At 41.8% G+C, this 17,822-nt stretch overlaps 1 protein-coding gene across 2 annotated transcripts in view; it reads right to left on the reverse strand.

Moving 5' to 3' along the window:
- Positions 1–17,822, reverse strand: part of CSMD1 (CUB and Sushi multiple domains 1) — a 1,521,983-nt gene that overhangs the window by 206,039 nt on the left and 1,298,122 nt on the right. For both annotated transcript variants that reach the window (XM_084758080.1, XM_084758079.1), the window contains exons 24-25: positions 13,401–13,592; positions 12,375–12,501 (exon numbers count right to left, since the gene is read on the reverse strand). In XM_084758080.1, coding sequence (XP_084614206.1) covers positions 12,375–12,501; positions 13,401–13,592 — 319 coding nt within the window. The remainder of the gene's footprint in view (positions 1–12,374; positions 12,502–13,400; positions 13,593–17,822) is intronic.

Consider the following 17,822-nt stretch of genomic DNA (forward strand, 5'->3'; position numbering starts at 1 on the left):
GGATTAATGTTGAATGGAAAAAAAAAGAGATTAAAAAAAAAAAAAAGAAGGGACATGTCTACTCCTAGGTATGGTGGAGAAGAAAGTTTATTGTAGATGGAGGGAGAGCACAGCCAGGGTCAGGGACATTTGGGAAAGCCCAGTGTGGACATGACTGTAAGCCATGTGAGGAGAGGGAAAAGGGGCAGGGAGAAGGGAGAGAGGAGAACCGAGTGCAGTAGCCAAGAGGGCAAAAGGTAAGAGGTGTGGGTAACCAAAATGGCTGAATTATATAAGGAAGAGACTCTGGGGGAAGGGCAGCCAGGAGGACCTTGTAACCAGTAGGGACTGAGGGATGCAGGAACAATGTGGTGGTCAGGTCAGCTTTGATATGTTAAATAGGCACCTCAGCCATCTGTCCCAAGGTTTGAGACCTAACAGATACTACTACTATCTTACTGAATTCTTTACCACAGGAAAAGACACCTGCCATTTAAACCATGGCATGTTTGGTGCATTTTCTGACCTCATTTAAAAAAAAAAAAAAAAAGACTGAAATCCTATGAAGTTATTCCTTCCCCCTCATATGGATAACCACACATGTTCTTATTTACATGTAAATTAGATGGATTGTAGAGTTCAGCTAAAGTTTTTTTTTCTGCTTCCTTCATCCTTTGATGGATGAGTTGCTTTAGACTATTAAAAAGTTAGAACACTTCTTTCTTTATTGATTTTTCTGATCTGGAAGCTATTTACAACATATCATTATAAGATAGCCATTATACAAAGAGGAATCTCCTTTCTATTGCAAATAGAAAAAATTGTCATTTTTTTCTACTCAATAATATCCAGAAAGAATATTTTTAAATTTATTATTTTTATTATCTCTTTTGTTTGATTCATCTGTTGAGACAGGGCTTCACTCTATGCTTGGGCTGATTTGGAACTCACTATGCAGCCCAAATTGGCCTTAAACTCAAAGCAGTCCTTGCACTCCCTTTCTCACAGCCCCTCCATCTGGCTTTGCTACTTTACAAAGTGGATCTAGAACTTTCCAGACCCACAGGGTCTCCACTTTGGACCTTCGATAGGAAGCATGGACCTGCTCTTGGCATCCCTCAGGATTTGACACTATCCGTCAGCAATCTTTTATCTGTAGCACAAAAAGTAAATAAGCACCTGCAACTCAAATCTAGCTCCCAATTCCAGCGGGCTCTCTCTGGGGATGCACTGGGCACTCCTGCAGGGAAGCAAACAGGTGGGTAGACTTGAGATCTTCACCCTTCTTCCTCTCTCTCCTCCATATCTAATCCCCAGTCTCATCCCCTGCACTGTGGCAGACTACTTCTTGTGGCCTGTTCTCATTCTCTGGCCCCACCCCCAGGGAACTAAGATCCCCTCAGCTCCCCTCACCCCCACCTCCCACCACTTCTAACCCATGCCCATTTCTAAGTGCCAGCTCCCTTACCTAGAAACACATTGTACTTGTAACCTTCAGTGCCCTCATCTGGCAGGATCTCAGAAGAATTCTCTATCAGGCCAGTACACAGCCATCAAACCTTCTTAAGAAGCAGAGAAAGCATCAGAAACTAAGAAAGAAAACACCCACCCAACCCAGACAAGACCAGATGTCAGTAACTAGAATTACAATCATCTCCAAGCCAGATGCCTAGACACTAGAGTTAAACACAATCAACAGCATCCAGGGCACCATGTCTCCACTAAAGCACAGCAAACCTACTACAGCAGGCACAACAACAAGCATGTTGATCAATGAAGTCAACTTGAAGATCCTGATATAAATCAGCACACGTGATTTTTTTATAAAGGAGCCACAAATACACAATGGAAAATGTAGCATCTTCAACAAATGGTGCTGGTCAAACTGGGCAACTGCAATTAGAGGAATCCAAATAGATCCATACCCATCACCCTGCACAAAAATCAACTCCAAATGGATCAGTGACTTCAACATGAAACCAGACACACTGAACCTAATAGGAGAGAAATCAGGGAATAACCTTAAGCTCATTGGCATAGGAAAACTCTTTCTGTACAGAACACCATTAGCATAGACACTAAGGTCAGAAATTAATAAATGGGACCTCATGAAAACAAGAAACTTCTCCATGCAAAGGACATGGTCATTTGGAAATTGCAGCGGTGTACAAGGTGAGAAAATATTTTTACCAACTCCATATCCAATAGAGAGCTAACAAACACACTTTATAAAGAACTCAAAAAACTAGATATCAAGACAACAACAACAAAAAAAACAATTAAAAATGGATACAGGTCTAAACAGAATTCTCAAGATAGGAAACTAAAATAGCTGAGAAACATTAAAGCAATGTTCAATGTGCTTACTCATCAGGGAAACGTGAATCAAAGCTACTTTGCGATTTCATCTTATACTCCTTAGAATGGCTAAATCAGTCAAACAAATGATGGTTCATGCTGTTGAGGACATAAATGAGAGGGAAAACCCATCCATTGCTGGTGGGAATGCAAACTTGTACAACCACCTTGGAAATCAGGGTGGCAGGTCATCAGGAAGATGGATCGACCTCAAGATCCGGCTGTACCACTCTTAGGTACACACCCAAGGTATGCCTTATCCTAACACAGAGGCACGAGTTTGCTGCTGCTCTATTAATAGTAACTAGAAACTGGAAACAACCTATATGTCCCTCAAGAGATGAATGGATAAAGAAAATGTGGTATATTTAACACAATGGACTATTATTTAGCTGCTTAAAAAACTGAAATTTTCAGGCAAATGAATGGAATTAGAAAAAAAAAAATCAGCCTAGGTGAGGTAACCCTGACGCAGAAAGACAAATGTGGTATGTATCTGCTTACATGTAGGTATTAATTGTTACGTCAAGGATAAGCAGGCTACAATCCACAGAGCCGTAGGGGTTAGTAGGGGTTAGTGTACAGTAAGGGACTTGGAGGACAGTGCTTCCCAGTGAAGGGAACTAGAATTATTAATATTTGTAGATGGATGTGGGAGGGGGACTTGAACGGAAAGATCAGATAGAGAGTGGGGAATAAGGAAGTGAGGGAAGGAAATGTAGGCAGAGACATCTAAAATTAAGTGGCAAATGATCTAAATGAAATCAGCAAGTAATGGGGGAGATGGAGCTGCAACTGAACGTCTTTTGTCACCAAATGAAATTCCCAGCACTGAGAATGGGTGACATCTAATTGAGTTGTTGGCCGAACACATCCCATGGAAAACCTCAGACAACCAGGCTGTTGCCAAGGCTATAGGGTTGCTCTCCACAAACTGGCAGCAAGGCTCTATTATTGAAGATAATACCTACTCAACTAATTGAACACAGGGAAGTTGAGCTGGTGCCTACGTAGCGCCTTCACTCATGTGGGCTAGTGTTCTTGGTACAGGAAAATAGATAGTCCGCATGCTACTAAAGCAGAAATGTAAATACCAACTCAGCCATAAACTCTTAGGTATACAATGGTGTCCTGCCTGCAAGATATTCTTGCGGAGTAGTTATACAAAGCTTGTGGGAGTAACCAGCTAAGAACTGATTTGACTGAAGCCCACTCCATGGCATGGAACTTATATCCTACACTGCTTGAGTAACCAGGAACCTGAAACTAGAAAGTCCAGAGACCTAGGTAGAAACCAAATACTGCTGTTCTGAAGGAAAATCACAATAAAATCATTCCCAGTGACATTCTGCTATACTCATAGATCAGTGGCTTGATCAGACACCATCAGAAAAGCTTCCTCCTGCAGCAGATGGGAAAAATACAGAGACCCACACCTAGATAGTATGCAGAGAGTGTGAGACCCTGGAAAACTCAGCCCTAAATGGGCTGTCTCCACCAAATCCCTCCCCTTAGGGCGCAGAGAAACCTGTGGAAGAGGAGATAGAGAGAGTGTAAGAGCCAGGGATGATAGAAGACACCTAGAAAACAAGGCATTCAAAACACAGCAGGACCGATGTACATACTGAGGTAGTGTGCACTGGGCCTGCACAGGTCTGCACCAAATGAGGTCCTTGGACTGAAAGGAGGAGACGCAATGCCTCCACCCTTAACCCAGAAGCTATCTTTTACTGACAGCTACTAACTAATGCAATTTTGTTTTCTCCAAGGGAGTCTGATTAGGAAAAAAAAAGTGTTCCATCTGACAAGTGGGCTACACGCCCAGCTGAGGATGGCCAACAGCAAAGGAGCTCGCTCAATGGCGTCTTTGGAGGATCCTTGTCTCATAATGTCCTGTCAGGGCTTCTTATGTTAAAATAATCTTTTTTAATTTTAATGTTTACTTTTATTTATACTTTCTCTTTTGCTTTTTCCTCCCCACTACCACCAGAGGCCCCTTGCCTTTGTATGGTGGCTTAGTTTTTTTCTGGGGTTGGAGATTCCTGAACGTGCAGATGAATAGGTCTCTACACTGGTATTTGTTTTTTTGTTTTGTTTTGTTTTTGTTTTTGTTTTAGCTCTTTTCCTTCTGTTTGTTTGGTTTGACCTATTCTGATATATTTACCTTGCCTTTTGTTTTATTTTAATTATCCCTTTGATGTCTGTCTGTTTTCCAATGAGAGACAGAAAGGAGGCAGATCCAGAAGGAAGGGGAGATGGAAAAGAACTGGGAGAAGTAGAGGAAGGAGATAATCAGGAGAAACCCACAGAACTGTAATTACTTATTCCATGAAAGCTAATGAAGATCAGGAGCAAAAATTTCTAACCTTTTTTTTTTTTTTTAATTGAGACTGAGAGCTGGATTTTACAGACTTAGTTTTCATAACGGTGTGTAAACATTTAGCTTTTCATCTCCTCTGAGCATAGTTTTAGCAATTTATATTTTCCTAGATATCACCCATTTCAAAAAATATGATGTAAGACTTTTTATTTCATTAGAACCCTAACTCTTGTTGAATTTACAGTTCTGGCCGGTTGAAAATTATATGGTGTTTTTAGAACCTTCACTTCTCCCTTCTTGTTAAAAATTTGCCAGTTTTAAGAATCATTTCAAAAGGCTAAGCTTTTTAGCTAAGTTCCTTAGTTTTATTTTCTTCTTGGTTTATTTTTGCTTATTACTTTTTGTTTTCTCATCCTACCTTTTTTGGATCCATTTATTTTTCCTGTCTTTCCAGCTTTTACAAACTAGAGAATCGTCTCATTAGTTATTGATGACAAAAAAGTGTGGAGATTTTCCAGGGCAATACACTAGGCAGAAACCTAAGCTTAGTATTTTGAAGTGCTTATACTAATACTACTTTGGGAATTCATTCTAAAGTTTTATTATTACAAAAATAAGATGTATAGATTAAAAGTATAATCAATGAGTTAAGGGAAAAAATGATCATAATAGTTGTTAAATCTCATCTTATTATTTTGGAGTTCTAGTCAAAGCAATAATGCAAGAAAAAGAGAATTTGAAAAAAATTGTCATATAGATAACATATAGATTGTCATATAGATAACAATGTCATAGAGAACACTGTCATATATACTGATGAAAACTTTCAGAACTGAGTACATATTCATACAAGGTAAACATACAATTCATTTCTTCATGACAGCCACAAGTAGAAAATAAGTAAATATGCTATTTATATTTTATCCCAAATATTTTTATGGCTAGTACCAGTTCAAATAGAATATACAAGATCTTTATACAGAAAACTACAAGTATTATTGATAAAATCATATGAGAGCTACACAAATAAAAACACCGAGTAACAGACCCTGCCAATGGTCAGAAGGGTTATATTGTAAAAGATGTTGGCTTCCCCTAGATTCATCTGTTGCTATTCCATGACTCCAATACAAGTCAAACACATGTTCATGACTTTTTTTTTTCCCTTTTTGGAACGTTTAACCCAGGCTGTCCTCAAACTCAGTGTCAGATATGAAGACTTAAAACAACAACAACAAAATGATAGCAAAGTATTTTACAGAATGGATGTATCTCAATGGAAGGAGATAAAACCTAGAAACAGACTAACTGAGATGTATATACCTAAGTTATGACCAAAATATCACATGAAGACTTGTGAGAGAAGGATTCACTGCATCATGAAGCAATTAAAATTCTTTGTGAGGAAAATCTGTGGAAGCTAAAGCGAGCTAGAAGCAAACCTAAGGCAACACTGGGGACTCAGAGCATCTCAATTTGAACAAAAACCAACCAAGAAAATGCATGATACAATATACTTTAAATATGAATCTGAAATTTCTAATAATAATTAAACCTGAGTAATGGTGAATATGATGTATTGAAATGATTAGCCTGTGAAACCATCCCAGGATAACAAAACTAGGAATATATGAATAAACCAATGTACTAGATAAACCAGGCAAATGCTGTACTTGTGGTATAGAACAGAACATGGAAATGAACAAGAAAGTATGGACCAAAGATGTCATGGGTCAATTCTCAAGGTGTTAGAAAGACAACCGACAATCCATAACTAGTCTTTAGGGAACTACAAGGCAATCTAAAAATACAGAGGCATGGCTCAAACAGAGGGATGCTCCATGACAGGTGGATGACAGAAAAGGGCCTTGATCTTCCTTCATGATCCCTCGGGAGAGACTAAACGATAGCTTCAGCAGGGCTAGCGCCTCTCATGGCTGAGGAGGTTAGTGACTATGTCCCAGCAGCTCCACAGACTCTCTCAAAACCTGGATCTACACTGTCAAATTGACTGGTAGCCCCATACTGGACACAGCCACCAACACTCAGCACAAAGATAAACAGGGTTTATTTATGGTGGGTTTGTGCAACAGGACCAAATCCACAGCAATGGGAACAAGAGACGAGGAAACCGCACCAGTCACCAATTGAACCACTGTGTAATCCTTCTGTCAAGGCAATCTCACCCAGATTCAGAATAGAAACCCAGATACAGGAGAGGGCAGGAGTTTTAGTAGGGTTAACTTTAGTGGGGGAAGCTCACTAAGCAAATCCATGTTTAAATCCCCTGAAGTCCAAATGCAAGAGTTCAGCTTTCAGAGAATGTCCTTCATAACGAGGCTGACCAAGGCTAAGACGCTGGAGTCTGGTGCTGTTGGACTGGGGAAGGTGGCTACAATATCACATGCTGCTTCTTTCTGGCCACACACACTCCTGCACAGCAATTTGGTCATGGCTATGAAAATCTAAACGTACACACAGAGCAAGCTCAGCTATGTATTTGTCATGGAAAGGACTCCAGGTGACATACTAAGAGGACATTGATCATACTGTATTTCTTACAACACAGAATAAATGAAGAACAACTTAAATATTCCCAACAAATATTCTTTAAATAAATTCAAATACATTCAGACAATGAGATAGTTTTCAACAGTTTCAGAGAACAGGGTATGCTAGTAAGAACATAGAAATCTGATCAGGATTACTAACTGAAAAGCCCTTCGGGATAGTATAAATCGTGCTATTTCCATAAATAAGCAGATAATTATGCAAATCAAAACTTAAGTATTTGCATTTTCACAGAAAAAATATTTTCAAAGTGGTTGCTAAATCTTAAGTTTCTAAGATTTTTAGAAAATGTCTTTTAAATTGTCTTAACTTTTAAATAATATCTTATTATTTTAAATTAAAGTAAGTCAAATTAGAACATATGTCTCATTTGACAAACAGAAAAATACCTCAAAAAGGATTTCTATTAAGGCATTTGGAAATGCTCACACAGTTTAATTACATAATCTATTTCCTGGGATTTGTTCTAAGGAATTAATCATAAACATGGACAAAGATTTTCCTGTAAGACTGTTTGCTAAATCTGTGTGGGTAAAGCAAAAGCCAGCAATACAAACAGCTAATAAGAGATGCAATGTTTAATTATGTATGTTCATAATACACACTACCCAATAAATTCTACTGTGTCTTCTGCATTCCCAACCCGCAACTTTAATCGAATTAAAATGAAGATTTTTTTTTTTTTTTTTTTTTTTAGAAATTGCTTCCATGATCTACTTGTACATCATGCCATCATTGGCTGTGTGTCCTTCAGCTGTTAACCCTGCATCTACTTTGCGATAGGTATAGTAGATACTCTAGAGAGCAGTGAAGCATCTGAGAACATTCAAGAAGGTTACATGTAAGCAGTGCTTATATGGTAGATTTAAATATCTGTGCATCTCCTTGGGCCCAGTCACCCACAGATGCCTAGGGCCAACTGCACACATAGGTTTATGTGAGAGATTTGTCAATGGAGAGTGTTGATATCTGATAAAGTGATAATATATGCTTTTCAAAAAGCTTTCCAAAAATATGCGTGCATTAGTTTCATAGGCATATAAAATTAAATTTTAATAAATAAAATTTAATACTCTGCTCAGAGGATGACAGACAGCTGTACAATGATGGAGATCAGTTAAAGACTGATCAGTTAAAGAGAGGTTTGTAGGGTCAAACAAGGAGTTGTAGCCGGAGTGGCTAATTAGTAAAAATCCCTCCGACCTGGCCAGGGCAGACAAGATGGGTATGGCTAAGGTTCCCTGGGTTTAGAAAGAGAGAGGAATCCTGGGAAGGAGAAAAAAAAAAAAAAAAGACCTGAGGAAGAGAAGAGAGAAGGTTGTCATGGGTTAGGTGGAAGAAAAGCATGTGGCTTGCGTGGATGGAGATTTGGCCCAGATGAAGAACATTAGCAAGTATTTGGAATTATGGATGGGAAGTAGCTTTTTATTAATTAGCATCAAAATACATCAGACCATCCCCCAACAGCTTCTCAAGACGAACACCCCTCACTCACTCTGTAAGAAAAACTAAATTGAAATATTCTGTGCAAATCTGCTATCTGCCAATAAGACACTCCAACCCCGGCAGTCCAAGAGAGACCAAAGTCATTAATACACCCATTGTTTTTCACTTTGGAAGTCTACATTAGGCACAGTTTTGATGTGCATAGTGTTGAAATTGATATGTCTATAATGTTAATACTCTGTAAGCTTGTCGAGAATTCCCTTCACCTGCACCATGCAGAACTACTGCCCGTGGACAATCAGGAACAGAGAAACAATCAAAGAAAGCTCTTTGAATTGCTGCAGAGGGACAGTCAAGTCTAAGGCACAGTGTACTCGTGTGCCGATGCACAGCATAGGCCTGATGCTCTTTCCTGGTATTCACATCTGGACACCTTTATTGTGCAAATCACAGTGATACTCTGCACTAAAGTACATGCAGTATCCCAGAGAAACATTAGCCCATATCTCTTAATAGTACCAATTCACTACAGTGTCTCATTATTAGACTTTTAATTAAATTCACACCAGGTAACTATAGCATAATGTTAAAGTTACAAACGAACGCATCTGCAAAACTCTGCAGTGGAATGAAGAAGAAGAACCAGGGGCAGGAAAGCATGGATGGAGGGCCAGCCAACATGTAATCTGTACTCAGACCATGTACAGGGGATATACAGCATGAAAAAATGCCAAAACTTATAATCTTTTCCAGAACAAATATCCCCTGATAGTTATCTTTACGTTTTCTCTCACCATTCTTGACAAAAACATCCAAAAATTGTCTGGGCTTCCTGGGGCTCAAAGGAGGCCCAGTTACAACTATCCCAGTGAATGGAACCACTCTCTTATCATTTCCATATGCAGTTGCTCATTAATATTTAGAACATGAAAACCATCTCTATTTAAAGTGCTAGCATGAATGCACAGCCATGCTTGCTTTCACCTATAATGGGACAAACTGTGCACTTGTGTTTACTGGTAATTTTCAGGTAGAAAATGTAGGTTATATTGACTAGGTCCCCAGTGAAATTATTAAGGGTTGTTAAACTCCCAACGAATATTAAAACCAAGATCAGGTTCTGTTTTGTGAGTATAGTGAAATAATAATTTTTAAAAGCCAGTACAATGTGTACTTTTAGTTATTTTCCAAGCCACCATTTTCAAAAGTCAAGCCTATTTTCTGAAATGAGTCACTTCATAAGAATTACAGGGAAGTGAGTTGAGTGTCAATTGAGTAAGTTATTTACAAATACTTATGCCTCTTTCTTAGCTTCTTTATTGTTTAATTTCTTTGAATTAAAAATATGTACTGATACGTTTGAGAATGCTTACTTTCAAGGGGAGGTGTGGACTGAGAATGTTCTAGAGTGGTACAGATGCGGATATGACTGCCTCTAGACTGATGACTAAAAACGCTGTACATTTGCAGACTGGGAAGACGCTCAGTCAGTGATGTGTTGCCATGCCAGCATGAGGACCTGAGCTTGATCCTTAGAGCCCACGTAAGAAAGCTGAGGAGGGTGGCACACCCTTCTCATCTCAGCACTAGGGAGGCTGAGGCAAGCAGTCTCCTAGGGTTGTCTAGCCAGCTAGCCTAGCTCAGTTGGTGAGTGCTGACCAGAGAGGGACACTGATTAAGAAAGCCAAACCAAACAATAACAATAACAATTAACAACAATAACAAAAAGAAGACAGGAGAGGTGATGAATAGCCCCTGGGAACAGCACTCAAAGTTGATGTTTGGCCTCTACGCATGCATGTACCCTTTCTACCACACACACACATAAAATATAAAATAAAAGCTATATATTTATTAATATTACATAACCTCATTCTCTGTTGATTCCCTCCCTCTTTTCTTATTAATATTTAAAGGAGGCTTACATTCACCTGCAGGTTTGACCCAATACCTACTCTCATTCAGTGGAGACATTGCTTTTTTTCATTCAGGAAAACAAACCACAAGGGGAATTCTGAGAAAAGTAAACATTGAAGTCCTCCAGAGAGACAGAAAATTCTGTTTTCACAGAGTCATTCACAATGGTGGAGGTTTTCTCCTCCTTAGAGTCAGTGGGGTGCTGTCTACATCACTGCAGCCAGGCGTACACCACACAAGTGATTCATATTTACTTACATGACACTTTAGGGGACAAGTGACTTTATTGACGCCACTGCTCAAATCCCCTCTTGGTACTCTCCTGACACAGCCATCATTTATCTTGATTAAGCATATGTTAAAATGTAAATGAACTATAAGGTAGCTATACATGCTCTCATTAGTGAACAGCAAGCAGGCAGAACAATAGATTTCATGAGAAAATTTTCCTACGTGTGTAGAAAGTATCTGGATCGCATTTGCTCCCCATCTCTCACATGTATACTCGATCCTCATTCTGCTATTCCCTTTCCCATGCATTTCCTGTCTACAAGTCTACACATCTCACGCATTCTCTCTCTCTCTCTCCCTCTCCCTCTCCCTCCCCCTCTCCCCCTCCCTCTCCCCCTCCCTCCCCCTCTCCTCCCCCTTCCTCTCCCCCTCCCTCCTCCTCTCCCTCCCCTTCTCCCCCTCCCTCTCCCCCTCCCTCTCCCCTCCCTCCCCCTCCCTCTCCCTCACCCTCTCCCCCTCCCCTCTCCCCCTCCCTCTCCCTCCCCCTCCTACTCCTTCTCCCTCCCCCTCCCCCTCCCGTCTCCCTCTCCCTGTCTCCCTCCTTCCCGCCTCAGTTTAAAGTTCTCTTTCTTGCTCCTCTTCCATCACGAGGATCTAGTGTGAGGTCAGTCAGTAGATCCTTACACAAAGCTATGGTCACGAACTACAACACAGTTGCCTGCTTCACTATATGACAAGCTTGGGCAGACCACCCACTTGAACTTTAAAAATACTGCCCTTTGTGGGCTTACTAAAGTCACCGTGACCTCCTGATTGCAAAATAAGGCTTTGGTTTACATGTTTCCCTGTTTTCTTTAGTTTTTCACAATTTCATTTTATCTCTCTGACTTTGAATTGACATTTCTTTCTACCTTCTCCCAAGACAGCAGGCCAAATACTGTTGTGTTTGTTTGTTTGTTGTTTGCTTGTTTTGTTGTTGTTTTGTTTTGCATTTTTTCCTGTTGCTTCCCTTTTACTCTCAGGGGTAGAAATTGAACTGATTTCGTCACAGCAGGAGCCCTGGCTGGTCTCTGAGGCCTGCTTTGGCACATGGCTTACCAGCTAATGTAAAGCAAGCAGAAAACAGAATTTGTCCTTTCTTACAACTAAGACTTCCCAACCATGACTCATTCTGCAGGAAAAGAACCCAGGGAGGGACTCTGGCTTCTCAGACCAGAACTCCTGAGGATGGTCATTGCAGCTAAGCTCAGCAAAGCTCACACACACTTTATAGTCAGCCAGACAGCCCATAGAATTAGTCCTCAGTGTTGACGGTATAGTGTTACACAGCAACGCTCACTCCCACACATAGGTTCTTCCAATTATTGTAGCCAGCTGAGCAGACAATTGAAAAGATAGAGCAGAACATGTGAGCAACAGTTTAGCCACAGCTGAATGTTTTCTTCTTAAGCTCACAGACATTGATCATAGAATCCTTGACCTATTGCTTCTCTTGCAAAGACATTGAACAGACCTCCCGCTGTCACATGATTGACACCATACAGCAAAGTACCTGATGGTCTTTCCAGGATCGGCCTCTATGGTCCAGGTGCAGTGGAGGTTGTTGTCATATGGGGCGGGGTAGCCGGGAGAAAGTATGCGCCCTGATGTGGCTGCATGGATCAGGCCTCCACATTCGGCTGCAAAAGACACAGGAGGAGAGGTCTTACTCGGGTGTCTGCCTGGGCTCATAGTTAGTTTTTAAAGCAAGCCCTCACGTCCCTATATTTATCCATAGGCTTCTCTTTTACTTTTTTCCAAGCTAAGCTTGCAAGGGTAGTCTGAATCTCCAGTGCTGTCATGGCCCAGCATGCAAACATCAGCACCCTACCTATTGCCCTAGCTCCAGTGCCAGCCGTGCATGCAGTCAACACTGCACAGTGCAGGCTGTCTATCCTTCATTCCTAGCATGTGCAAACATGTACACACACATCTTGGGAGCTGGCGCAGAGGCCTATCCTTGCAGCCACAATGCTGCCACTTCCAAAAGTTTGGCCAGAACCACTCACAAAAGATTCGGCTTGTTGACTGTTGCCTCAGAGAAGGCGGGGCCGGGAGGGAGATGATCCTCACCTGAGTACCCTCCCCCTCACCACAACCTGTTGTATACTATTCTTTCCTAATTACACATGGCCTGAGAGTGGGGGGATGCCTCAGGGAACGCCTGGGTATGGGGAGCCCCACCTACAGGCCATGGAGGAGTTGCCAAACATTCTGGGTGGACAGCTTCCAGGGTGGCTGCTGCTTTAAGGCCACCCATGCTACTGCCGATGATAACTATACACTGTTTTGTAAGTAAGCCTCATAAACTCCTTGGTTCCAAGAGTGAACTGTGTCGGGAACTGAACCTCAGTTTGATGTTGGGACCTTAGGAGAGGGATAGATCCTCCCATGTCTACTCTGGGGATGCAGCCAGCATACATACAAACACAGTAACTAAGCAGTAAGATCCCTGCCTTTTCCCAAAAACATGTCACACGCAACATGAAGTCTTCAGCCTGGCCCTTGAAAGGAGTCTGACCCAGCTTTCCCGACTCACCCACACAGGAAGGCATAGGCTTGTCCCACACCCTCCGGTCCCCACTCAAGCAGGTCAGGGTACTGCTGCCATGCATTGCGTAGCCTGGGTTGCAGCTGTAGAGAACCACAGTGTCTGTGAAGTGGCCGTCGTCTCGGATCCTGTAGCCGTAGTTAGGGATGCCTGGGTCCTCACATTTCACTAGGTCAAAACCTAGAGGGAGAGAGGGGCAGGTGAGTCAACTCAAGAGAGAGCGCACATCAGCCGCTCAATGGGAGACCTTGAAGTGTGGGACGAAAAAGACACAGGTGTGCTTTCAAAGGAAAAGGGAATCGTGGGTCTTGGTAAGGACTATCTGCAAATGGCTGTCACAGTCGCTCCTCCCTCTGACTATTTTCTGCCTCACAGGGCTCTGTGTTTCCACCATCCCCTCCTCATCTCTGGCCAGCATGCTGCCTTCACCAGCTCAAAGTTCCTTTCAACCTCCACAGGGAGCTCCCTCCTGTTCAACTCAGACTTTCCCAAGGGAGGGTGTCAAACTGGAGAGCACTGTGCAGGTGGCTCACAGCAAGAGTTCATAGCAGGCTGAATTACTTCGCCGACCTCCTGACACCTTCCATACCTCCAAGATCTCAAACGTCAGGGGAATTCAAAAGCTGTCATTGGGGCTTTGGAAATAACCCAGTCTGTTGGTTAAGTGCCTACTATGGAAGCATAAGACTGGAGTCTGGATCCATAGGAGCTACATAAAATGCCTGCTATGGTGGGAGGCAGAAACAGGAGGTTCCCTGGAGCTTGCTAGCCAGTCACTGAGCTCCAGGTTTAGTGATAGCACTTGTCTCAACAAAAATAAGATGAAGAGCAATTGTGGAAGACACTCATGCTTAACCAGTGCCTTCAGGTACACATACGATGGATGCATAGTGACAAAGTCACTCCTGCCCACCCACACAGGGTCCCACCAGCCATAATCCTGTAGCCTAGTCTTGAGCCACCTGAGGACCTCAGCACTTCAGACTCCAGAAGGACTCACGGAGCTATCTTCACATGAGCCCTTAAACGAGTGGAGGACAGAAATGAAGATGGATCTTCCATGGCTCTGAAAGCTGTACACTGCTTTCATGGGAGATAATATTTTAGGGCTGTCTGTAGAGCCAGCCACACCCTAACATATTTCATGGTAGATCATGATGCAAATTTCAGTGATTATAAAAAACATAGCTAGAAAGTTGTGGAGCCATGAGGTCTGTTTGCTCCCATTCCTACCCAACATTGCTTTCCTAAATTAGATTAAATTTGAAAACGGATATATGACTTCCCACACTGTTTGCCTGTCAAGCTTGCAAGCTTCTGAGGAGAACTGCTCTTCACATTTGCAGTCTGACTTTACTCCAGCAAGCTTTAAATAAGCAAGACTGAGTCTTGCTAATTTGTAGGATGGAAAGGAAAGAGTAGGCCGTTGGTTGTTTCCTGAGCTGCACCTCAGCTTTTCTTTTGCAAAGTTCCCTGCTTTACAGAATCAGACTTCACTGGCCACAAAGGAGTTATTTTCCCAGTAACTTTGCTCTACTCTCAAATATTAACCATGGAAGAAACTGGAATGCAAGAGTAGAAGCAACCGCCATATTACTGCAAAAGGAGACAGTCAGAATTGCCACAGCTCAGTGTAGGTGTCTGGAAGGGGCCTCAGTTGCATGTAGCCTTGGTGTTGCACAATTACCCATCTCAGCAAAATACTAGAGGCTTGTGCAGTGTATGAGCAAGTCCTCCAGGGTCTCAGGGCTGCCTAAGACCTGAGTGGTAATATAAGCTGGATTGTTCTGATGCTGTTTCATGTGGCTTTGGAATTTGAAGGAAGGCGTCACTTGAAATGAGCTTCAGAATGCAATCCTACCCAGGTCTTGGGACAACAGGACAGAATGACAAGCTAGGCTGCAGTAACCTCCCACCTGGAGGAAGGTTCCTTTGGTGATAGCAAACGCTGTGCCCAAATGTTCCATGGTCTTAAGCTGTGAGTGTGCTGAGCATCATCACAGGGGGACACACACTTGGTACTCCATTAAACAGACAAAGTTGAGGTAGAAAATTATCAACAGTATGAAAACAGTGTTGAGCCTTATCCTCAGTATTACTGTATCAAGGCTCCCACCCCCTACCTCCCCTCATCTTCCTGGGCCCTTCCCCCACTTCACCATCAACAGAAGCATCCAGTTAGTGTGACACTTCACACATAATAGGTTACCCAGGTCCTGTCATTGAGGGACCCAACTACAGACCACACAGAGGAGACTCTCTACACATTGCACCCATGAGGCAGCCAGGCTCTGAGGAGTATCTGAAGTTCATCCCACCATCATCCAAAAGTCCATCTGCAAAGGACAGCTGGCATCTGGATGTTGTAAGTTTATAAAAATGCCACAGGTGGATCCATGTTCAGGATATACCTAGGTCAAACACCCTCAGATAGATTGCTATAAGATGCTGTTAACAGCATTGAATGGAGTGCGTCCTTGATCAGGTCTTTAAACTATACCTGCTTGGCATCTGTGAAAAGTGCCTGTTTTTATGTGATAGTCTTGGTCACAGTTGGAGTAGGGTAAGTTTTCCATTCCACTAATGCTTATCAAGTAGTCATGTACACATACATACATATACTCAAAAGTATATACATTCACACACACACACACACACACACACACATCACACACACACATCACAAGCATTTACACACAGAGATATAAGACAACATGCACACATCCATATCCACTTTGGGGGAAGATGAGAATAGGCACACACATATGGTCACAGTGGCCATTCAGTTTCACAGTAGATCATGTCTTCAACATAGAAAGGACAAGGGTGCCTCCCTAGAAGACTTTCCTTATTGTGGATGTGTGTTTGCCTTTATAAAAATTTGATCAAACATGCAGCTCACCTCCTGTTGGCAACAACCTGCTATAGTCACCCAACTGGGGGCAGCCTCATTCTTGGGTGTTCAGTGGTTTCAGTAGAGCATGGCCACCACTGCTCAGATGGACACAGATGTGAGGGCTTATATTAATCAGAACATGTGTCCCTTACTCTGAGCAAGTGTGTTCTTTGTGGGTCCAAATCTCCCGGGTCCACAAGTATGTGATTTCACAATTATCTTAGAACATTTTCTTCTCTTCTAAAGGCTTACAGCCTTTATTTGAAGCAAGGAAGAAACAATTTTTTTAAAAGTGAGAGATAATAACACATGTCAGTAAAAATGTCAACTGAATTTTATGTGGAGAAGGTTTAGTGCTTTTTCCATCACGTAGTCTAGGAATTTGTTTGTACCACATGTCAGGCCAAGCAGGAAAGGAAGCTGGTTATTGATGAGGTGGCCAGTCAGTCTTTCTAAGCTATGTATTATTTCTTCCCGTCTTTTATTATTGCTTCAAAAGGTCACATATAGTCCATTGCCTTGTAAAAGTCCTGTGCTCAGTTTCTCACACCCGCAGGCCTACCAAGGGTCTTCTGTGAAATAAACCCTTCCTCCCTAGAAGGTGGAAGAGTATTTGGCCATTCCAGAACTCATTTGTCCATCAGCCAATCCATCAAAGAAAGCTTTGCTCTCCTAAACTTCTAATGGCTTTGTTAATCAGAGGCGAAGGGGTACACAGAAGGTGACTTCGGGCTATAGTTTAGTAGGGAGAGAGGAAGGTATGTAGCCTTCCAGAGCTAATGCTGAATGTCACTTGTACCATGAAGGACCTTAGTCACATAGCATGAAACAAGGTTCTACCTGTGTGGGCATTCAAGTTTTGATCAGTGCCTGTCTAGTCTCCAGCCTTTGAGCTATCAGTGTTCTAGTTGCCCTGTAGACTCTCTGGGTCTCCATGAATAATGCAATCCACACCATCAGTAGCTAGGGGAATCTAACACTAATATCAAATATTGATAAAGGCCTTGAGTTGATGTCTAAATGCAGAAGTCTGAAGTGATGCTACATCATTCTAGGATGGTAAGTCTCCACTGTTTTAGAAAAACATTTTTTTTTTACTACATACAGCTTATTTTCTTAATCCAAGTTATTAGAAGACCCTTTGCTTGAATCTGCAAAAAAAATTTTTCTCTGAAAAAGAGACATATCCAATATTATGTGAACTCGAAAAGACCTCTAAAGAAGTTTATCTGAAGTCCACTAAGCAGTAATGGGTTAAAAATGCAGGAAAGTAACCTCTCTATGGTAAAGCTACAGGGCTGCCAGGAATCAAGGTGAATACTGCCTGTGTGTTTTCATTATGCCACAGAAACTTTGAAAAATAAATCAAGTTATGTGTGTCAAAACATTATGAAGAGCTGTAGTCTAAGCCTGAATATTTAGTCATTTTGTTTCTGTCTGTCTTCTAGAGATTTCCTCATAAGTCATCAATGCAGCCAAGATGCTAGGAACAAGAAGTTCTAGTCAAAACAAGA

The sequence above is a fragment of the Acomys minous genome, assembly GCF_964271855.1.
Source record: "Acomys minous genome assembly, chromosome: 15".
NCBI classification, from domain to species: domain Eukaryota; kingdom Metazoa; phylum Chordata; class Mammalia; order Rodentia; family Muridae; genus Acomys; species Acomys minous.